This window comes from Enhydra lutris, unplaced genomic scaffold (assembly GCF_002288905.1).
Source record: "Enhydra lutris kenyoni isolate GAN:26980312 unplaced genomic scaffold, ASM228890v2 scaffoldscaffold14, whole genome shotgun sequence".
Lineage (NCBI taxonomy): Eukaryota > Metazoa > Chordata > Mammalia > Carnivora > Mustelidae > Enhydra > Enhydra lutris.
The window spans coordinates 26,691,933-26,708,987 of record NW_019154098.1 but is presented as its reverse complement, the minus strand read 5'-3'; the positions used below and the strand labels follow the sequence as shown (position 1 = coordinate 26,708,987).

The following is a 17,055-nucleotide window of genomic DNA, read 5'->3' as shown; positions in this document are numbered from 1 at the left end:
CCTGTCTTTTTTGTATGTCACCTCTTCTGAAGAAATCTCAGTTTATGCCAACAACCTTCCTAATGGATGCCATATGTCTTTAGGGATGCAAACATTTTTGTAACAGATATAATAGGTTTATATGTTCTTATCAATTTTGTATTAAGTAAAACACTAAAGAAAAATTAAGGAGTGATGAAATGTACATGAGAGACCCAGTAACTCTCTTTTAGAACAAATAGCTGGCAAAGAAAACATAAAATGACAGAAACCAGTAGCACAGCAAAGTTACAATGACAGTCCTAAATACGAGTTGAGGGCAATTAGCTAGATATACAATGATCTTGACTACTAAGGGTCTTTCTTTTTTTTCCCCCTTCTTGGATTTTTGCCACATATGATCACTACCTTGTCACATGATAAATATCAATTAAAGTTTTAAAATAGTAAAGTCTTCTCAAAAGCCAAACCCTTGAATGTTATTGTCCAGACCTATAAATTTTACAAATAGCAAAATTTTAGCAAACAATAGCAAAATTTTACTTTGCTATTTATAGTAATACACACCTGGCAAGTGCTCAACTCTCTACAACAACAGGCAATTTCTAACCCAAAATCCATCAAAATATTTTGAGTACTGCAATGGAGCACAGAAATAGCCATCTACTACAAATCCCATTAAGTTTTTTTGTTTGTTTGTTTTTAATCTCAAATTTGTTTTCTTCTATTTCTAGGTCTCCCCAATTTGAACTGTAAACCCATAGGAGAAACCCTTAAGTTCCATGCATCCTTGCTTATTTTGAACTCTTGTATCCTAAACATCAATCCATGTACTCTTTCACTAGGTTAGCCTATAGACTCAAATATTTTAAAAAGATAGGCGAAATAGGGAAATTATGAGTTTAAATACATCCAGTTCAACTTTGGGTTCTGCCTCTAATGACTTGAGTGATGCTGAGCTAGTTGTGTAATCTCGTTAGTTCAATTCTCCCTACCTTCCATAAAATGGCTATACTGTTTATCAAATAAAATGGGATAATTTTAGGGTGAAATTGGAGTGCCAAGACAAAAGGTGAAAACGGGCTTATCTTAGGCATTTCAGACTATGTGGCCCACCCAACTATCTATCAACTAGGGTAGCTATCTTAATTAACAATGCTTAGTTCCTAAAAGGTTGAGTCATATCTGGCATATGACCTCAAATTTACCACTAGTACTGATGACAACCACAATTACATCTTCAGTACACAGACAACATCAATTGGCTGTGATTTTTGACCTATATACTACTCTTTTGTTTTTTTTTAAGATTTTATTAATTTATTTGGCAGAAAGAAAGAGAGGGAGCTCAAGTAGGGGAAGTAGCAGGCAGAGGGAGAGGGAGAAGCAGGATCAGCAGGAAGCCCTATGTGGGGCTCGATCCCAGGACCCTGGAATCATGACCTGAACTGAAGGCAGACACTTAACTGACTGAGCTACCCAGGTGCCCCAATGTGTGTTTTAAGAAAATCTGTGATGGGTCAGAAGAGGTCTTTTAAAAAATATATGTTAAAGAAACAAGAAGATCATGTGGTTCTTGACCTCAAGAATATAATAAGGAAAATAAGAAAATGAGTATAACTATTATCTACTCCACTAGTTCAAGAATAGAAATAGTGCTTTTTCATGTTCAATAATATTTCTTTAGTACCTCTATAGTAAAATTAATGAATATTGATTTAGTGAATAAAAAGGTGGTTATAGGCTAGCAAAAGATGCTATAACAAGCAAAGAGCTACAGGGTCTAATAAAAGTAGAGATTTTGAGCGCCTGGGTGGCTCAGTGGGTTAAAGCCTCTGCCTTCAGCTCAGGTCATGATTCCGGGTCCTCATATTGAGCCCTGCACTGGGCTCTCTGCTCAGCAGGGAGCCTGCTTCCCTCTCTCTCTCTGCCTCCTGCTCTGCCTACTTGTGATCTCTCTCTCTCTGTCAAATACATGAATTTTTAAAAAGGGAAAAAAAAAAGAAAAGTAGAGATTTTTGCCCCAGATGCTTTATCCAAGGAAAGCATAATGAGTCAACAACTTTTAAAAATTGACTAAGATTTTGATTCAGGTGAGGTGGAGGTGGAGGACTTTCTAGTGTGAGGGGAATAAAAAGATGAATGAAGACAAAGGACAAGAAACTATATATGTAAAATAAAAATATAATAAGTATTCCCAAAAGACTGGGAAGTACATTTCATTTATTCTTTCATTCAATACAAATTTATTGAGTACCAGCTGTGTGACAGGATCTGCTCTTGTTACTGAGGACATAATAGTAAACTTAACAAACTTCCTGCCATATAGAACTGACATCCTGGTAGAAAAGTGAACAGTAAATATATAAAGGTATTAGGGAGTGGAAAATACTATAAGGAAAAGCATAAGTGGTATGAGAAGTGTTACTCTGTCACAAAAGATAGGGTATCAGGGGTGCCTGTGTGGCTTAGTAGGTTAAGGGTGGGACTCTTGGTTTCAGCTCAGGTCATGATCTCATGGGTCATGAGACTGAGCCTGCATTGAACTCCAAGCTCAGCATGGAGTCTGCTTAAGTTTCCTTCTCTCTCTCTCTCTCTCTCTTCCTCTCTCTCTTTGCCCCTCTCCCTGCTTACATGCACACACTCTCTTTCTCTCTCTCAAAATAAATAATTTTTTTTGAAGTGAAAAAAAAAAAAAAAAGAAAGATAGATCAAATTTACTAAATAGCACAGAATCTAACTGAACCATTTCTGACTTGAGGTTCAAGCTTCCTTGGTCAATAGTGAAACAAAATGAATTTAAATACTCAGAAACCTAAGTATACAGAAAAGAGAACTGAATTCAAAGCACTCCTTCCATCTGACGGAACTGGTAGCAAAAAGGATAATATATCATCTTTCAGTCACATATTCCAAGTAGCACAGAATATCCATTAACTAAACAGCTATACACCAACACTATCTTTAGTCTCAACATAGAAATGGATGGACATATGACCTGGACAAGGATAATTGTAATGGGCTGTTCTCCTTTACTACACTAACTGGTTCAGGTATGGACTAATCAGAAAAGCTTCCTGTGATTTTTCTACTTGGAACATGGAAGAACTCTAATTCTTATCTGAACCTGGAAATATGAGACAATAAGTCCATATGTTCCTACGAGTGTATTCTCCATTGCCTGGTGGAGAACCAGCCTGGCTGCAATTAAGAGAATTATGTCAAGACACAGAGAAAAGCCTAGGTAGAAAATGGATAGAGCCCTTAAAAGGTTTGAATTCATGTTATAATTAGCAATGAGAAGTACACCACCCCTGCCTTTTCTAAGGTTTGAATAAACAACAAATTCCTATTTTATTTTTTAAAACCAGTTACAGCTGGGATTCTGTCACAATCGCAAGAATGCTGACTATTATAAATAGTATTGTACCACATACAAGGAAGATGTGCTAATGATTCCTTTAAACCTTGTTATAAAAACAAATTGGCCTGAAGCTGAAAAAATGATGGCAATGACAGTATTTGAAAAATTAATCATAACATGGTCTTCCACTTTGAACAAGAATAAGTGCAGAACTTGGAAATAGTGTTATAACTAAAAAGTAAAGCCCAGGATTATATAATGCATAGACTTACATTGTGTGTGTTTTTTGATAAAGCAAGTATGAAAGCACTATTCAAACTTAGGGAAGCAGTTTTTCCCACTGTATTTTCACAAGAGTTTTCTGAAAAATGAAGGGTTTCTGACTTACTTTCCATTGAAACAAAGAAGAGGTAAGGACACTGGTAGAATATTCATCACAACCAAGAATTTGCCACCACAGGACCATCTGGGCACGTTGTCATAGTGCTATGTAGGTAGAATTTGGACTGATACATTTTGCCTTTCAATTTTGGAGGTAATGTTCTATCCCTTCTGTGCATTCCTTGACACCAGTTTGACATTTTTCAATCCTGCTTTGTCAAAGGTCCAAGTACACAATATGCACTTAAACTGGTTACCTCAGCACATTTTGAAAATATAGGTACCATCTTTAGGCATACGGTAAGATTGGCTGGTTATCAATCTTTTTTTTTTTTCTTTTTGAAGTATTGTTGACATATAATACATTTTTAAATTTTCTTTATTAATGGCCTAATAAGAAAATTACCAAAATTCAAGATAACCTTAAAATATGAAATATTTATAGTTGTATTAAGCCTCACATTTTATAAATACTACATTAACTTCTTTTTGGTTTACAAATCAGCTTATTTGCAAATTGAATTCATTCTTACCATCACAGGTTGGGAGTGGATGACTCCACCAGTGGTTTTTTTCACACAGAAGAGGCTCTTCATGGCTCAGCCTGTATCCTGGATCACAACTAAAGGAAACCGTAGAACCTATGGAGAAATCGTGACCGTAGCGACGGCCGTGTACAGGAATGCCAGGGTCCAAGCAAGAATAAGTGTTCACTGTAACACCTAGAAAACAAAGAGAATATGATAGAGAATAAGTTTGATGGATTCAAATTTGCCAAAATTGATTCCTATTTCTTGAAAGGACTGTGAGTTATGATTTTCACAAATAAATTAATGTGCCCATAGCTTTATTTAAACAACCAGCAATTGTCTAACAAATTTGTTTTGACATTTTTTACTCACAAAGCCCATGTTCAGATCACTTAGTTATGTAAGAACCTGATGAAAATGTATAATTATCTATCAAACTTTATACTGGTATAAATTATATAGATAAAGGGGCACCTGGGTGGCTGAGTCAGTTAAGTGGCTGACTTTTGACTTTGGCTCAGGTCATGATCTCAGGGTCCTGGGAGTGAGCCTCAGGTCAGGCTCTGGGCTCAATGGGGAGTCTGCTTGGGATTCTCTCCCTCCCTTTTCCTCTGCCCTGCGCCTTGTTCTCTCTCTCTCTCTCAAGTAAATAAATCTTTAAAAAACTGTGTAGGTATAAATAAGTACGGATATATGAAAGTATGAGTGTCAGTACCTTTCTAAGTAAAAGAGTACAACTACTCTAGTGGCTACTTGTCGGGATTTTCAACAGTCTGCCCTGTACCTGGTGTCTCCTGATGATAACCTTCCTTGTGACTTATAATGTCTAGCTGAAACCACACCGTGACAATGCTTTTCCCTTAATAAGACATGGTTTCCCAACATTGGCCCTGTTGAGTTTTTCTTTGCCCTGGGGCTGTCCTGTGCTTTGCAGTACATTTACCAGCATTCCTGACCTCTACCTTCTAGGGTCATGACAACCAAGTCTCCAGAAACTGCCAAATATTCCCTAGGATGCAAAACACCCTAAGTTAAGAACTGATGTATAAGGTAAAATAAATAATTACCTTCCTCTTCCTAAATGAAAGGCTTAAGCAATGAATTACTGTTGCTTTTATATTCCAAAAATATAATAATTAGCATTTTCACATTACATCTGAGTAAATCACATTCACAAGAGAAAGTATTTATTTGTATTTGCTATCCAATTTTAAAACAAAGCTAAATAAACTACTAAAAACATTGTAGTTCAATTTGTAAAGGGACAAATTATACATTTTTAAATATATTTATCAAACATATCCATTTCATTTAAGTGTTGTTTTTAATTAGAATCTAAAAAATAACAAAATCTTATCTTCAACACAATTACTTTATTTTTTTTTTAATTTTTTTTTCATCACAATTACTTTAATGTGCTATATTCTTCTTCTCAATGTGACCATTTGTCTTCTAGGTATCCAAGGCTTTGAGATCCTCGTTCATCTTTGAATCCCTTATATTGTGTTTTTCCCCCCACAAAATATGTCTGAAATCTGTCCTCATTGAAAAGCACCATGTCATTTATTACTTCTCTTACCCTACCCAAGGCCTTCATCACTTCAATTCTGTAATACAAACAATGATGTCTGCCCTCTCTTTAGTATCCTTCATCTCCAATCTATCTTGGATATAGTTTTGGACACATATATACCTAAAATATGTTATTTCATTGTTTTTGTACCCTACTTTTCATGGCGCCAAGTTCAAAGTTATCACCTAGAGATTTAAGACTTCCAAACTGAACTATAATTTGTAGTATTATAGTTTGTAATTTGTAATTTCCACTATTTCTCAGTAGTCATCTCTCCTACCAGTCAAGTTAAGTTTCCTTATTAGTTTTATATTTTATTTCACTGCCACAGATACACTCAATCAACCCTTTAATTTATAAAATATTCTCAATTTTTACCACACAAGCTTAGATGCCCTCTCCTTCAAGTCATGATGCTTGGCCCATAAATAACTTTTCTTTATTCCAAACTTTTATTTTGTTAGTGAAATCTTAAGAAATCAGGGAAGTGTGGGCTTGAAGAAGTCAAATAAAATATAAATCATGGTAAAAACAAAATCAAACAAATGTAATTCTCCAAAAGTGATTTTAATAGTTTCAGATTATTCAGAGTAAAGGTCAGTGAATAGTAGTAGTACAAGGTTAGTCATTCCATTTGTCCTTGTCTCTTCAACTGACAGATAAAGTAAGATAATGCTTTTCATCTCTCTTACTGTACTGTATCCATATAGCAGTCACAGAATAAGTCTATGGGGATATTTCATAATTATTGACAAGCAAATAAATCAAGGCAATGGAAATGCTTTTATTCCTCTACATCTCCCATATGTGTTGACTTTAAATACAACAACCATTATTCAAATAGTACATTCTCTTGGATGTCTTCCATTTCCCATAGTTGGAAAAAAAAATGTGTATATATGTACAAGAATTATATCTTTGGAGATGGGTATCTGTGTCTACAAATTTGTTCCATATCCATTTATAATTTTATTATTTTATATATTATTTACATTTCCAAGAAGACTTAACTATATTTGTATTTAAAAAAGCACAATATAATAAACAGAACTTTTTCTTGGGAGGGGGAGGGGAAAATAATTGTACTGAAACAAAAAATGGGTTATGTTCCTAAATTCTAGTCCATGTTGTTATTATCATTATTTCTAATATATTTTGAAAACTATGAATCTTATGTCATTGGTACAGTTTTTGCAATCTCCGTGTTTTGAGAGAAATTCGAGTTGGGTAAATAGCACCCCAGCAAAGGGTTGCAATGAAAATCTGGAGTGCAAGCACTGGTAGCCATGCAAATAATCCTTCCCATCTCATTTTGGTCTCCCAGAAAAATCAAGTTTTCTTTTTTAATGGATTTAATTTGAAAAAAAAAGTAAAAATTCACTAAATACCAAGTTCATATTTAAAGTTTTAATTAGTATAATAATTAAAATTTCATTCTACTGATTTTGGGGTTTGTGAATGGCTCATTTAAAAAAAGATAGTTTGGTTACCTCCAGCTGGGGAATTCACTAAGTAACAACAATAAAAAAGAGGTCTTTGCTTCTTTGTGTTCCTGAAAAGAAGGGACTTGTGATGTTAGAGATTATTTCACAGTAGTAATCAAACCACAATACTAAATAGAATAAAAATGAGAGGAAGCAATCTCTTATCATTGAATTTAAATAGAACTTTACTACCTTTGGGCCAGATTTGACCCAAACCAACATTCAGTGTGTCTTTGATCAACCACAGCCTCTCTACCTCTCAGCCTCCACTCTGCCTTTTTCATCATTAGCCTCCAATGGTAACTTCCACCATTACCAAAAGTCTATGGGTGACAAACTCTCTGACTGTGACAAAGACGCTCTGTCTTGAATAAACTTAGTCAGGCTCCTCTGAATCCTTTTAACTGGACCTCAGCTGTAGCCCATATAGTCCAGTTTTAGCAGCAATCCTTCTGGGTCAGTTTACTGGAAGTCCCCCTCCCTTGATATCTACTCAAATTCCTTATTCCCCACCCTCAATATCTTCTCACTCTAGCCTGCCTTCAGCAAAAATCCTGCCTGGTGGCTTTAGTTGATTCCCCCTACCTCTAATCTTCTGCTCCTCTTAGCAATTTCCCATCCACTGATTCTGCCACCCCTGACCCCCAGCACTCTGCTCCTTGGCTATAAAGTCCCACTTGTAGTCAAGAGCTGAGCTCAATCCTTCTCGCTTTATAGGAAACCCCATTATAGTAAAAGACTGATCTATTGTTTTAACAAGTGTCTGAATAATTTATTTTATAATAAAGATACATTTGAGCTTACTTCTCATTTTAATTCCTCATCCGATTAGTTTTCAAAAAAAAAAATATGAGCTATCATTCAATGATTACTTACTGCATGTTAACTATTATAAAAACACATTGCATGTGTGATTTTAACTTAATTCTTAAAATTGTCCTATGTCTGACATGTGATCAAGACCACACACCTTGGTTGGAGTGGGACTGAATGTGATTTGTTAGGTATAGAATATAGCAGTGGATTAAAGGAAAAGTGCCTGCCCTTCTGTAACATATTGATAAAAATTAATTGCTGATAAGAATTAATTTTGAAATACATTGCAAAAAATGACTACCTTGACTCAACTTCAACACATACATGTTAAACTAAAAATCTCAATTAAGGCCCTTCAGTTCATTTGAATTCCTGAGTACGTGTTAATCCTCTTGTTATATTTTATAATAATGTTTAGGAAATATACTCCCATGCCATAAAGCACTAACTAAAAGGAGAAGTTAATATAATTAAATAATATTATAGACAATACAATCTTTAAAAGAGTAATGAATATTTGTTTATTATGGTTTTAAAAGCCCATGAGCCCATTGATCAAATCTATTGAAAAAACACCAAATATGGAATATAAAGTTATAAATTTCAAATGCAGAAATTTTTCTTGAGGGGCCAATGGTGTAGGAGACTTGAATATAAGAAGTGATTTAATACCTAACTGTACTTGATATAAAGATGTCTTGCAGTAAACCTCTTAAATGTGCTATTAGATCCATTTCATCAAAACTGCTTTTCATGCAAAGATACATCCCAACGTACGTTGAGATGCAAATACATATGTGCATGAGTTTATATCTATATGTCAAATACAATATGCCCATACATGTATAAGTATGCCAAATGTTTGTAAATAAAAAACTTGTTTCTATGTATACACCAGAATCAGATTATTTTTAAATATCAGATGTATTTTAGATTTGTTTTAAATAAAACTATAACCTTTTAAGTGAGATTATTATAAGCACCTGGGTGACTCAGTGGGTTAAAGCCTCTGCCTTCGGCTCAGGTCATGATCCCAAGGCCCTGGGATCGAGCCCCACAGCAGGCTCTCTGCATAGCAGGGAGCCTGCTTCCCTTCCTCTCTCTCTGCCTGCCTCTCTGCCTACTTGTGATCTCTGTCAAATAAATTTTAAAAAACAAAACAAACAAACAAAAAAACTACTATATGAACTCATTGTTTAAAATTTGTTGTCTGCTACTTCTGAGATTTCCTTAGTATTTCCTTTCATGATGTTGTTAGATAGATATTGTTGAAAATCTTTTGCAGAATTTACTAAAACACATACCTTGCAAAACGTTAGCATTGTCACTGGTCAAGAAATTTTATCTTCTTAATAAATCTTGGAGTTCTTAATAAATCTTGATATAATTATAATACCAAATGTAGGGAAAAGATAATAGGGAATATTTTGTCTTTACTTACTTTCATAATGAATCTTGAAACCATTATTAGAACGGCTGTTGTCTGTTGTAAATAGAAGGTATATAAAATTACTGCTACTGAATAGAAACTGGGGCACTTGTGTACCATTGTAGGATCCAAGCAAGGGTGACAGAAGATTTGGTCCATCATGTACTTCCAGAACATCATAATTCAGTTCAGTCTGAAATCTAGGATTAAGAGACACATGTGAAAATATATTTATTAGGATAACATTATAAGAGAAATAATAATTTAGATTGCTATTTAAATGACTAAACTTTTTACAATTTTTATATTATAATTTTTCTTTAGCTTATCTAATATTATACATATCATATAAGACCTCATCATGTGCAAATACCTAAGTTGTAAGCTCTTATTCTTATGGAAAATTATCATTAAAGAGGTATGTATATATATTTGTTGTTTATAAATAAGATTTCTTTCAAATATGGAGTATCTTCAGTAAACAAGTGGTTTTTTCATTAACCAAGCATTTTGGGAGTCACCTTTCTTTTACCTTCTTCATTTTATGGAAAACTATGTGATTCATACTTATCTTTAATCTGTTAATCAGATTCTCATCTTACCTGTATATATATTTCAAATCTGACTTCTGCTTTATAATGTGGTCTTTTTTTTTTTTTTTTTTTTTTTTTTTTTTGAGAAATCTACTTTGGCCATTAAAAACTTGGTGCAGTTTCATTTCAAAACAGTGATCCTAATTATAAGTAGGTAATGATAATAACAATGATGTAGTTGATGTTCACTAAGTGCTTGCTCTGATAAATATTTTATCTATATTCATTTATCCAAAGCTCATACTAACCCAGTAAGTTAGCACCTAGTATCATACTCATTTTTCAGATAAGAAAACTGAGGCCTGAAGAACTTAAGCAGTTCAAATCAAGTCTTTCCATCTCTAACCACTATACTATGCTATGCTATGCTGTCTGGTTTTATTTTTAGATTTTTGGTGGTAGTTACTGCTAATGTTTTCAATTCTCTTAAAAGATGCATATTTTATAAATGCAGTCAACACAAAGCCACTTTTAACATGCATAAAATATTATTAATAAAATAGCATTTTAAATGCTATTTAAAATGTGCAATTGAAATATTTTTCAATCTGTACCACTTTTACACCCTGTTAAGCAATATACTTATTAAAATGAATGAATTTCATAAGCTTATCTTGGTTTTTATTTTGCAATATGGAATATATTGCATTGGTCTAAAAATAACTTTTCCAAAAATAAAATTTAGAATAGGAAATCTATAGGAACACATTATGTCCTTTAAGTAAATGATCAGACAATTGTACATTGTGAATCCATTATTTGGTTGTTTTGTAGTCAGTCTATTGTAGTATTAAAATTGGAGTTTCACTTGGATATTTAGTCAGCTGATAATAACCAAATTAAAATGCACAGATGAGTCAGAGATTACTTTGAATTGAAACATAAAGAGACAATTCTTAATAGAATAGCAACATTAACGGGTGATATAGAGAACACTGTTCAGTAGGAGTGAACCCTTAAAAAAAAAATGATCACAGATTTGCCCTAAGGAACTATAAAAATACATTAGAGTAACAAGGGAAATGAATTAGGTTTACACGATAATTTTAATTTCTTTCATTTTGTGTTTCAAGATAGTTATATACATCTCTCATAAACTGCCTCAATCTAGTATTCATTTGTTTATGACATTAAATTAATTGTTTATCATAAACAAATGCTGTGGAACCACTAGATGATATTAAAAATGAAATTGAGCCTAATCTTACTCAGTTTTTGTTGTCTCTTAAAAACATTCTTGATGTAATCCAAAGTCATTCTGACCAAATTGAAATAGTCCTCATTAATTTAAAAGTTAAAAAAAAAGTGGCTATCTGGAAGAGTGATACTGATAGTTATGGTCTAGGAGCTGAGGACAGGAAAGGGGATAAAAGGATGGGCTTAGGATGATTAATAGTAAATGAGTTCATTTAGAAACTGCCAAATATTGAGAAAATTGAGAAACTGTTGGAAGAAACAAAGCAAAATTCCTCTGCAGGTCTGAAAATAAGACTTGTAAACTTTTCAGCCATGTAAGAGATAAGCAGTTTAAAAACCACATATGTTCTTTGGCATTATTATTTTGCTTTGTGTTTGATAGGAAATTCAATTTCTTAAGATTTCATTGACTTAAGGTATTTGAGACAATTTCAAGGATCCAAATAGTGGCTAATATATTTGTGATGTTTTTTAGGTTTTGTTTTTGTTTTTGTTTTTTACCCCTGTAGATTAAATCTAGTCAACTGTTATATTTGAGAATATAGGAAAATGGCTATGCTATCATCTTCACTATAGTATTTACTTAAAATTTCATTTTAACCCAATTAGTTTAAATTATTCCTGGGTACAAGAAAGCAAGTGACATAATTCAGTAATAAACACAACTCATTATTTGGAACCAAATTCTATGAAAAAGTATTCTCAGAATGACAGAAACTATTAAAGAGCTGGCAACCAGTGTTCTTACAAGAGCTTGGTTGGAAATCAGAAGGGAATTAGGTTTTTCAAGACATACTTCTTATTCAATACTTCAGAAAGGATATCTTGTTTCTTAAAACAATCTTATAAGGGAAATGAAACACAAAGATATTATAGGGTCAGTAAACAAAGAAGTGATAGATGTGCATATTTCTAATTTCAAGGTGACTATTTTATGCCTCTAACCTAATGGATAAACCTCGTGTTTGTTTTTTAACTTGAGCAAGTTCCTTGCTCACTGCTTTGTGACTGAGCTACTCCTAACCATGTGATGGCTCTTTAAGAGGTGTATTATTTTAAAGGAATCAATTTTCTGACAAAACACATGGGATATGGACAAGCCTAAAGCAAAATCTCATACCCTTAAAGGATCTTTAGAAAAGGAGAAATGTAGGAGGGTATTTATATAACTTTCCTTTCAAATAGCTCCAACTCAAGAATCTTATGGGTATGTGTGTGTGTTATGTGTGTGTATATATAGGAGGGAAAGGTAGATAGAGGACTCAAGCCCCCAAACTTTTCCGTTTAGAACATTTTTTTAAGAACAGAGACTTCATTAATTTTAGTTATATAAAGTAGAATTCAAAAGAAATATACCGATATAGCTATGCCCTGTCTATTCTAAAATAGTGAAAATAACATCAATATAATTCTTAATGTATTTCTAACTCTTGATTCTTCCCGTGTTTGAGTTAATTAACAAGGAATAGTTTAATATATACATGTGTGTGTATGTATGTGTGTGTGTATATATATATATATATATACACATCAGTATCATTGGTATCAAGGAGGTGAAGGAGGTTCATAATTTGCTTCAGGGTGACTTAGGGATTAAGAAAAGAAGCACAGTTCACAAGTCTGGCTCAGTGGTGCTCACGGGAAGAAGACAAAATCTTTGGACTCTGGGAATCATTTCTCACCCAGGCCTGTTCTGACTGACCTACAGAACTGTTTATTGTGTTGCTGTGCACAAACCCTAGCATTGAAAATCACTTTTCAGTGTGACTCTTGCTTACATCCTATCTTAAAGGATTTGTGTCACAGTAGGCAGATAAGAGAATAAGAAAGTAGCAGCGTAAAAAGTGCTAAGTAACTATATTTATCAAAATTAAATTGGATTTTTGTCTATTTAACTGGCATTACAGTTTATAAAAATTGCTGAGTTTTGTTTGTTTGTTTGTTTGTTTAATCAGAAAGGGAAGTCTGGGATGGTTTAACTTAGAATACAGGCTATAGAATGTACATTAATTCACTTTGGAGAATTCTGAAGGTATCTGCCCGCGATCAGCAAGCAGCAAAGAGGCCCATGTAACTTCCTATTAGTAGGGATAGAACATACATGTTAAAAACTTTGGACAGAGAAAATGTGTCTTCAGACAGAAGTATAAAATCAAAAGTCACAAGTGCGGTGCTATGAATGATAAGCACTGCTTTGCAATCTGCTTCTCAAGTTGGCAACTCTAGATCGCCTACTTAGGGCTCAGAGATATCATGCGTTATTTATTTATTTCATGATGGTTAATGACTCTCATTAGCAAACCAGGAGATGCTTTTCATAAAACAATGCACTTTGTGTTAATAAAACTTAAACTAATTTTCTAGTGATACCATTTTATGCTTATGTGTGGCTTTAAATTGAATATAAAATAATGAAAATAAGCTATTTTTAAAGTTGTCTACCCCTTGAGTCAGCTGGGAGGTGGAGGAGAGTGAATTCTTAGGAGAACACTAATCTTTGATTAAGGAAAAAAATCTAAATTTGAAGGTTTGTAAAGAAAAACAAAATCCACCACCAGTCCCAACCCCAACATCACCCCTTGGAAGCTCACAGAAACAAACAGTTAAATTGCTCTGCATAATAAAGTAAGAGTAGAAGTTTACCCTGCTTTATACTGGAAGGAGTACTGAGAGGTAGAAGAAGAAGGGTTGAAGATCCTGGGTGTGGACAAGGCCAGAGGCAGTGAAGAGTCTGGGATAAGAGAGGGCACTGGAGAGATACACACAATCATTCCTGAGATGGGGATTACCAGGAAAAATTTAAGACAGTGCAGTAATCCTCTTTGGTTATCCCCTGTATTAAGGTTTTTGTGAGAAGGAAGGACAGTGATACAAATAAGGAGCAGTATAAGGAGTTGAGGGAGGGTAGCAGCCTCCAGAGCTCACAAGTGAGATGAGGCTAAGAGCAGGATTTCAGAGCCAGAAGTAAACAAATGCAGCCCAGAAGTTCTGAAATTTAAGGAAAGCCCACACTTTCCTCTGCATATAAGATGAGGCTCAAGTATTTTTATTTAGATATTGAAGGGTAATGATATGGTAAGAAATATATGGGTGACAGATGTTATAAACTATGGGAGTGTAATACATTTTCTATTGTCTTAATATCATAAAACCTCATACAGAATAATGTTATGTCCAAAACAGGAAGTATTAAAATTATGTACTTGTACCTATAATAATGTACTTATTTAAGATGAATCAGTTATGATAGAAAAATATGCTAATCCTTCAAGTGTGATGCTAAATTTAACAAATTAAATATGCAATAAATGTCTCATTGACATGAATAAATATAATTTTTTAAATTATTAAATGATATCAATATTATTATGTTATATTACATAATCCAAACTAAATAGAATTAAATTAAGTTTGGTTAATTTGGGTCCCACATTCATGGAACACTGTTATTTGATGAAGATTTTATTCTGAATACATCATATGCTTTTCACTAAAATTGCTATGGCAACACAGGCTATATCATTGAATAAAGGGTATGATTTCAACATCATAACAAAAAATTCTGCCAAAGTATTCTGAATATAAACTTAAAAAAATGTGTAAGTCATTGTTATGGGCTGAATTATATCCCTCTAAAATTCATATGTGAAGTCCTAACCCCTAGTACCTCAGAATGTGCCTATATTTAGAGAAGTGTCCTTTAAAGATATAATTAAGGTAAAATGAGAACATACAGGTGGTCCAGCATGACTGATCTCCTTATAAGAAGAGAAAATTCAGCAACAGACACATACTGAGAGAAGACCAGGTGAAGACATAGGGAAAAGACAGCCAACTACAAGTCAAGGAAAAAGGCCTCAGAAGAAACAACCCTGTTGACACCTTGATCTCACACATCCAACCTCCTGAACTGTGAGGAAATAGATTTCTGTTGGTTAAGCCACTTGGTCTGTGGTATCTTATTAGACAGCCATAGCAAACTAATTCAGTTGTAGTAAAGTTGTATAGGCCACAGTAAGGTAGGGTGGCCTCATGTGAAATGTTTAATACTTTACAGCTGTCAAATAGAATTTGTTTTCTTCTCGAATTTTAACACTAGTATGGATAGATTAATGCAATGAAGAACTTCTTGAATTAGGGATGAATCATGTTATATTTGTAAAATTCAATCATCAGTATAATTCTGCTATGTTTATATTTTCTATGTGAATATAATGCTTACAAAGTTTCCTTTTTTAAAATAAAGGGATTGAAAGATGATGGGAGTTGACAATATAATTGGGAAATTATATACATACTTCCATTTCAATTTGTAAATAGTGATCCAATCACAGACCGGAAGCTTCAGTCTTTTAACTTTTTAATATTTAATATTGTAATCTTTCGTGGCATAGATTATTTGATCACAATACTATTTTTCCTAGGAAAAAAATGCTCAACTGGCCAATCATTAACACACATTAATTTGACATAGCCATTTTTCTGAAGGATTTGAGGGTATAGATATGCAGGTGGTGTGCTTAAGTGTTTTAGGCTGTATTACAGTATAAATGCAAATGTGTTTATAGCACTTTGCCATTCAAAATACAGCAGGACACATAGGCCCTTTAAAATCAGGACAAGTAAACTCATTAAGTTAAAGGTCACATGTTCTTATCTCAGTAGTGCATATATGTATATAAAGCATACACATATAAAGCATATGTATATAAAGCAAAAAAGGTCCATTTTGCATATCTCAATAGTATTGACAGAACATTAAACAAATAGAAAATTAACTTGAAAGCAGCCTGAAAGTTTAAAAGGGACAAACCGAAGCATTCAAGGCACAGAAATCAACGATTGCATTAAAATTTTACATTGATTTGGTAAATAAAATGGATAATGCCAACTATTCTTTCAGATAATCTGTAGTTTTTTAAAGGTAGAAAAATATTTGTAGAGACCTTTCAAATGTAATTTTGATAGAGTGTCCAGGTTCAGCTTCAATCACCCACTCACAATTCAAGGAGTCTTTGTAGTATCCTGGCCATCCTGGGGAGAGAATCAATCCACTGGGAGCTGAAAAATGGCCACCACATGGAGCTGAAAATATGAAATCAGAGAACGAGTAAGAACAGAAGTTTTAGAACAAGTAGTAGAGATTATTATTAGTACCAACTATAATTTTTATTTTTTTATTTTTTATTTTTTAAGATTTTATTTATTTATTTGACAGATAGAGATAACATGTAGGTAGAGAGGCAGACAGAGAGAGAAAAAGAGGAGGAAGCAGGCTCCCCGCTGAGCAGAGAGCTGGATGCGGGGCTCGATCCCAGGACCCTGGGATCATGACCTGAGCCGAAGACAGAGGCTTTAACCCACTGAGCCACCCAGGTGCCCCTCCAACCATAATTTTTAAATGAATTTCTGCACGTACTTTTAAAACGTTATTTAATAATGTTTTGAAGGTAAAGCTACATCTGGTCCTATTACTGAGTGATAATTTTCCTTAGAAAGAGTAATTTACTTTCTGGAATATGGCATTGCTACACACACAGCATGTCAGATAAACTGATCATCTTCAAGTGTCCTAAAATATCCCTTACATGCATTCTTGTGTCTCCATTTTCATTTTCAAGGCTTGAAAACAATGTAAAATGTCAGTTTTAGTTTCTCTCTTTTATTTTCTGACTTACATTAGCAGATATTGCTAATTCATTCTACACA

The 17,055-nt window shown here is 33.7% G+C and overlaps 1 protein-coding gene across 2 annotated transcripts in view; it reads right to left on the bottom strand.

Annotated features, from left to right (window-relative positions):
- Positions 1 to 17,055, bottom strand: part of LOC111146567 (CUB and Sushi multiple domains 3) — a 1,261,269-nt gene that overhangs the window by 412,574 nt on the left and 831,640 nt on the right. For both annotated transcript variants that reach the window (XM_022502159.1, XM_022502160.1), the window contains 3 exons: positions 16,293 to 16,431; positions 9,569 to 9,756; positions 4,258 to 4,446 (listed from right to left, as the gene is read on the bottom strand). In XM_022502159.1, the coding sequence (XP_022357867.1) occupies positions 4,258 to 4,446; positions 9,569 to 9,756; positions 16,293 to 16,431 (516 nt within the window). The remainder of the gene's footprint in view (positions 1 to 4,257; positions 4,447 to 9,568; positions 9,757 to 16,292; positions 16,432 to 17,055) is intronic.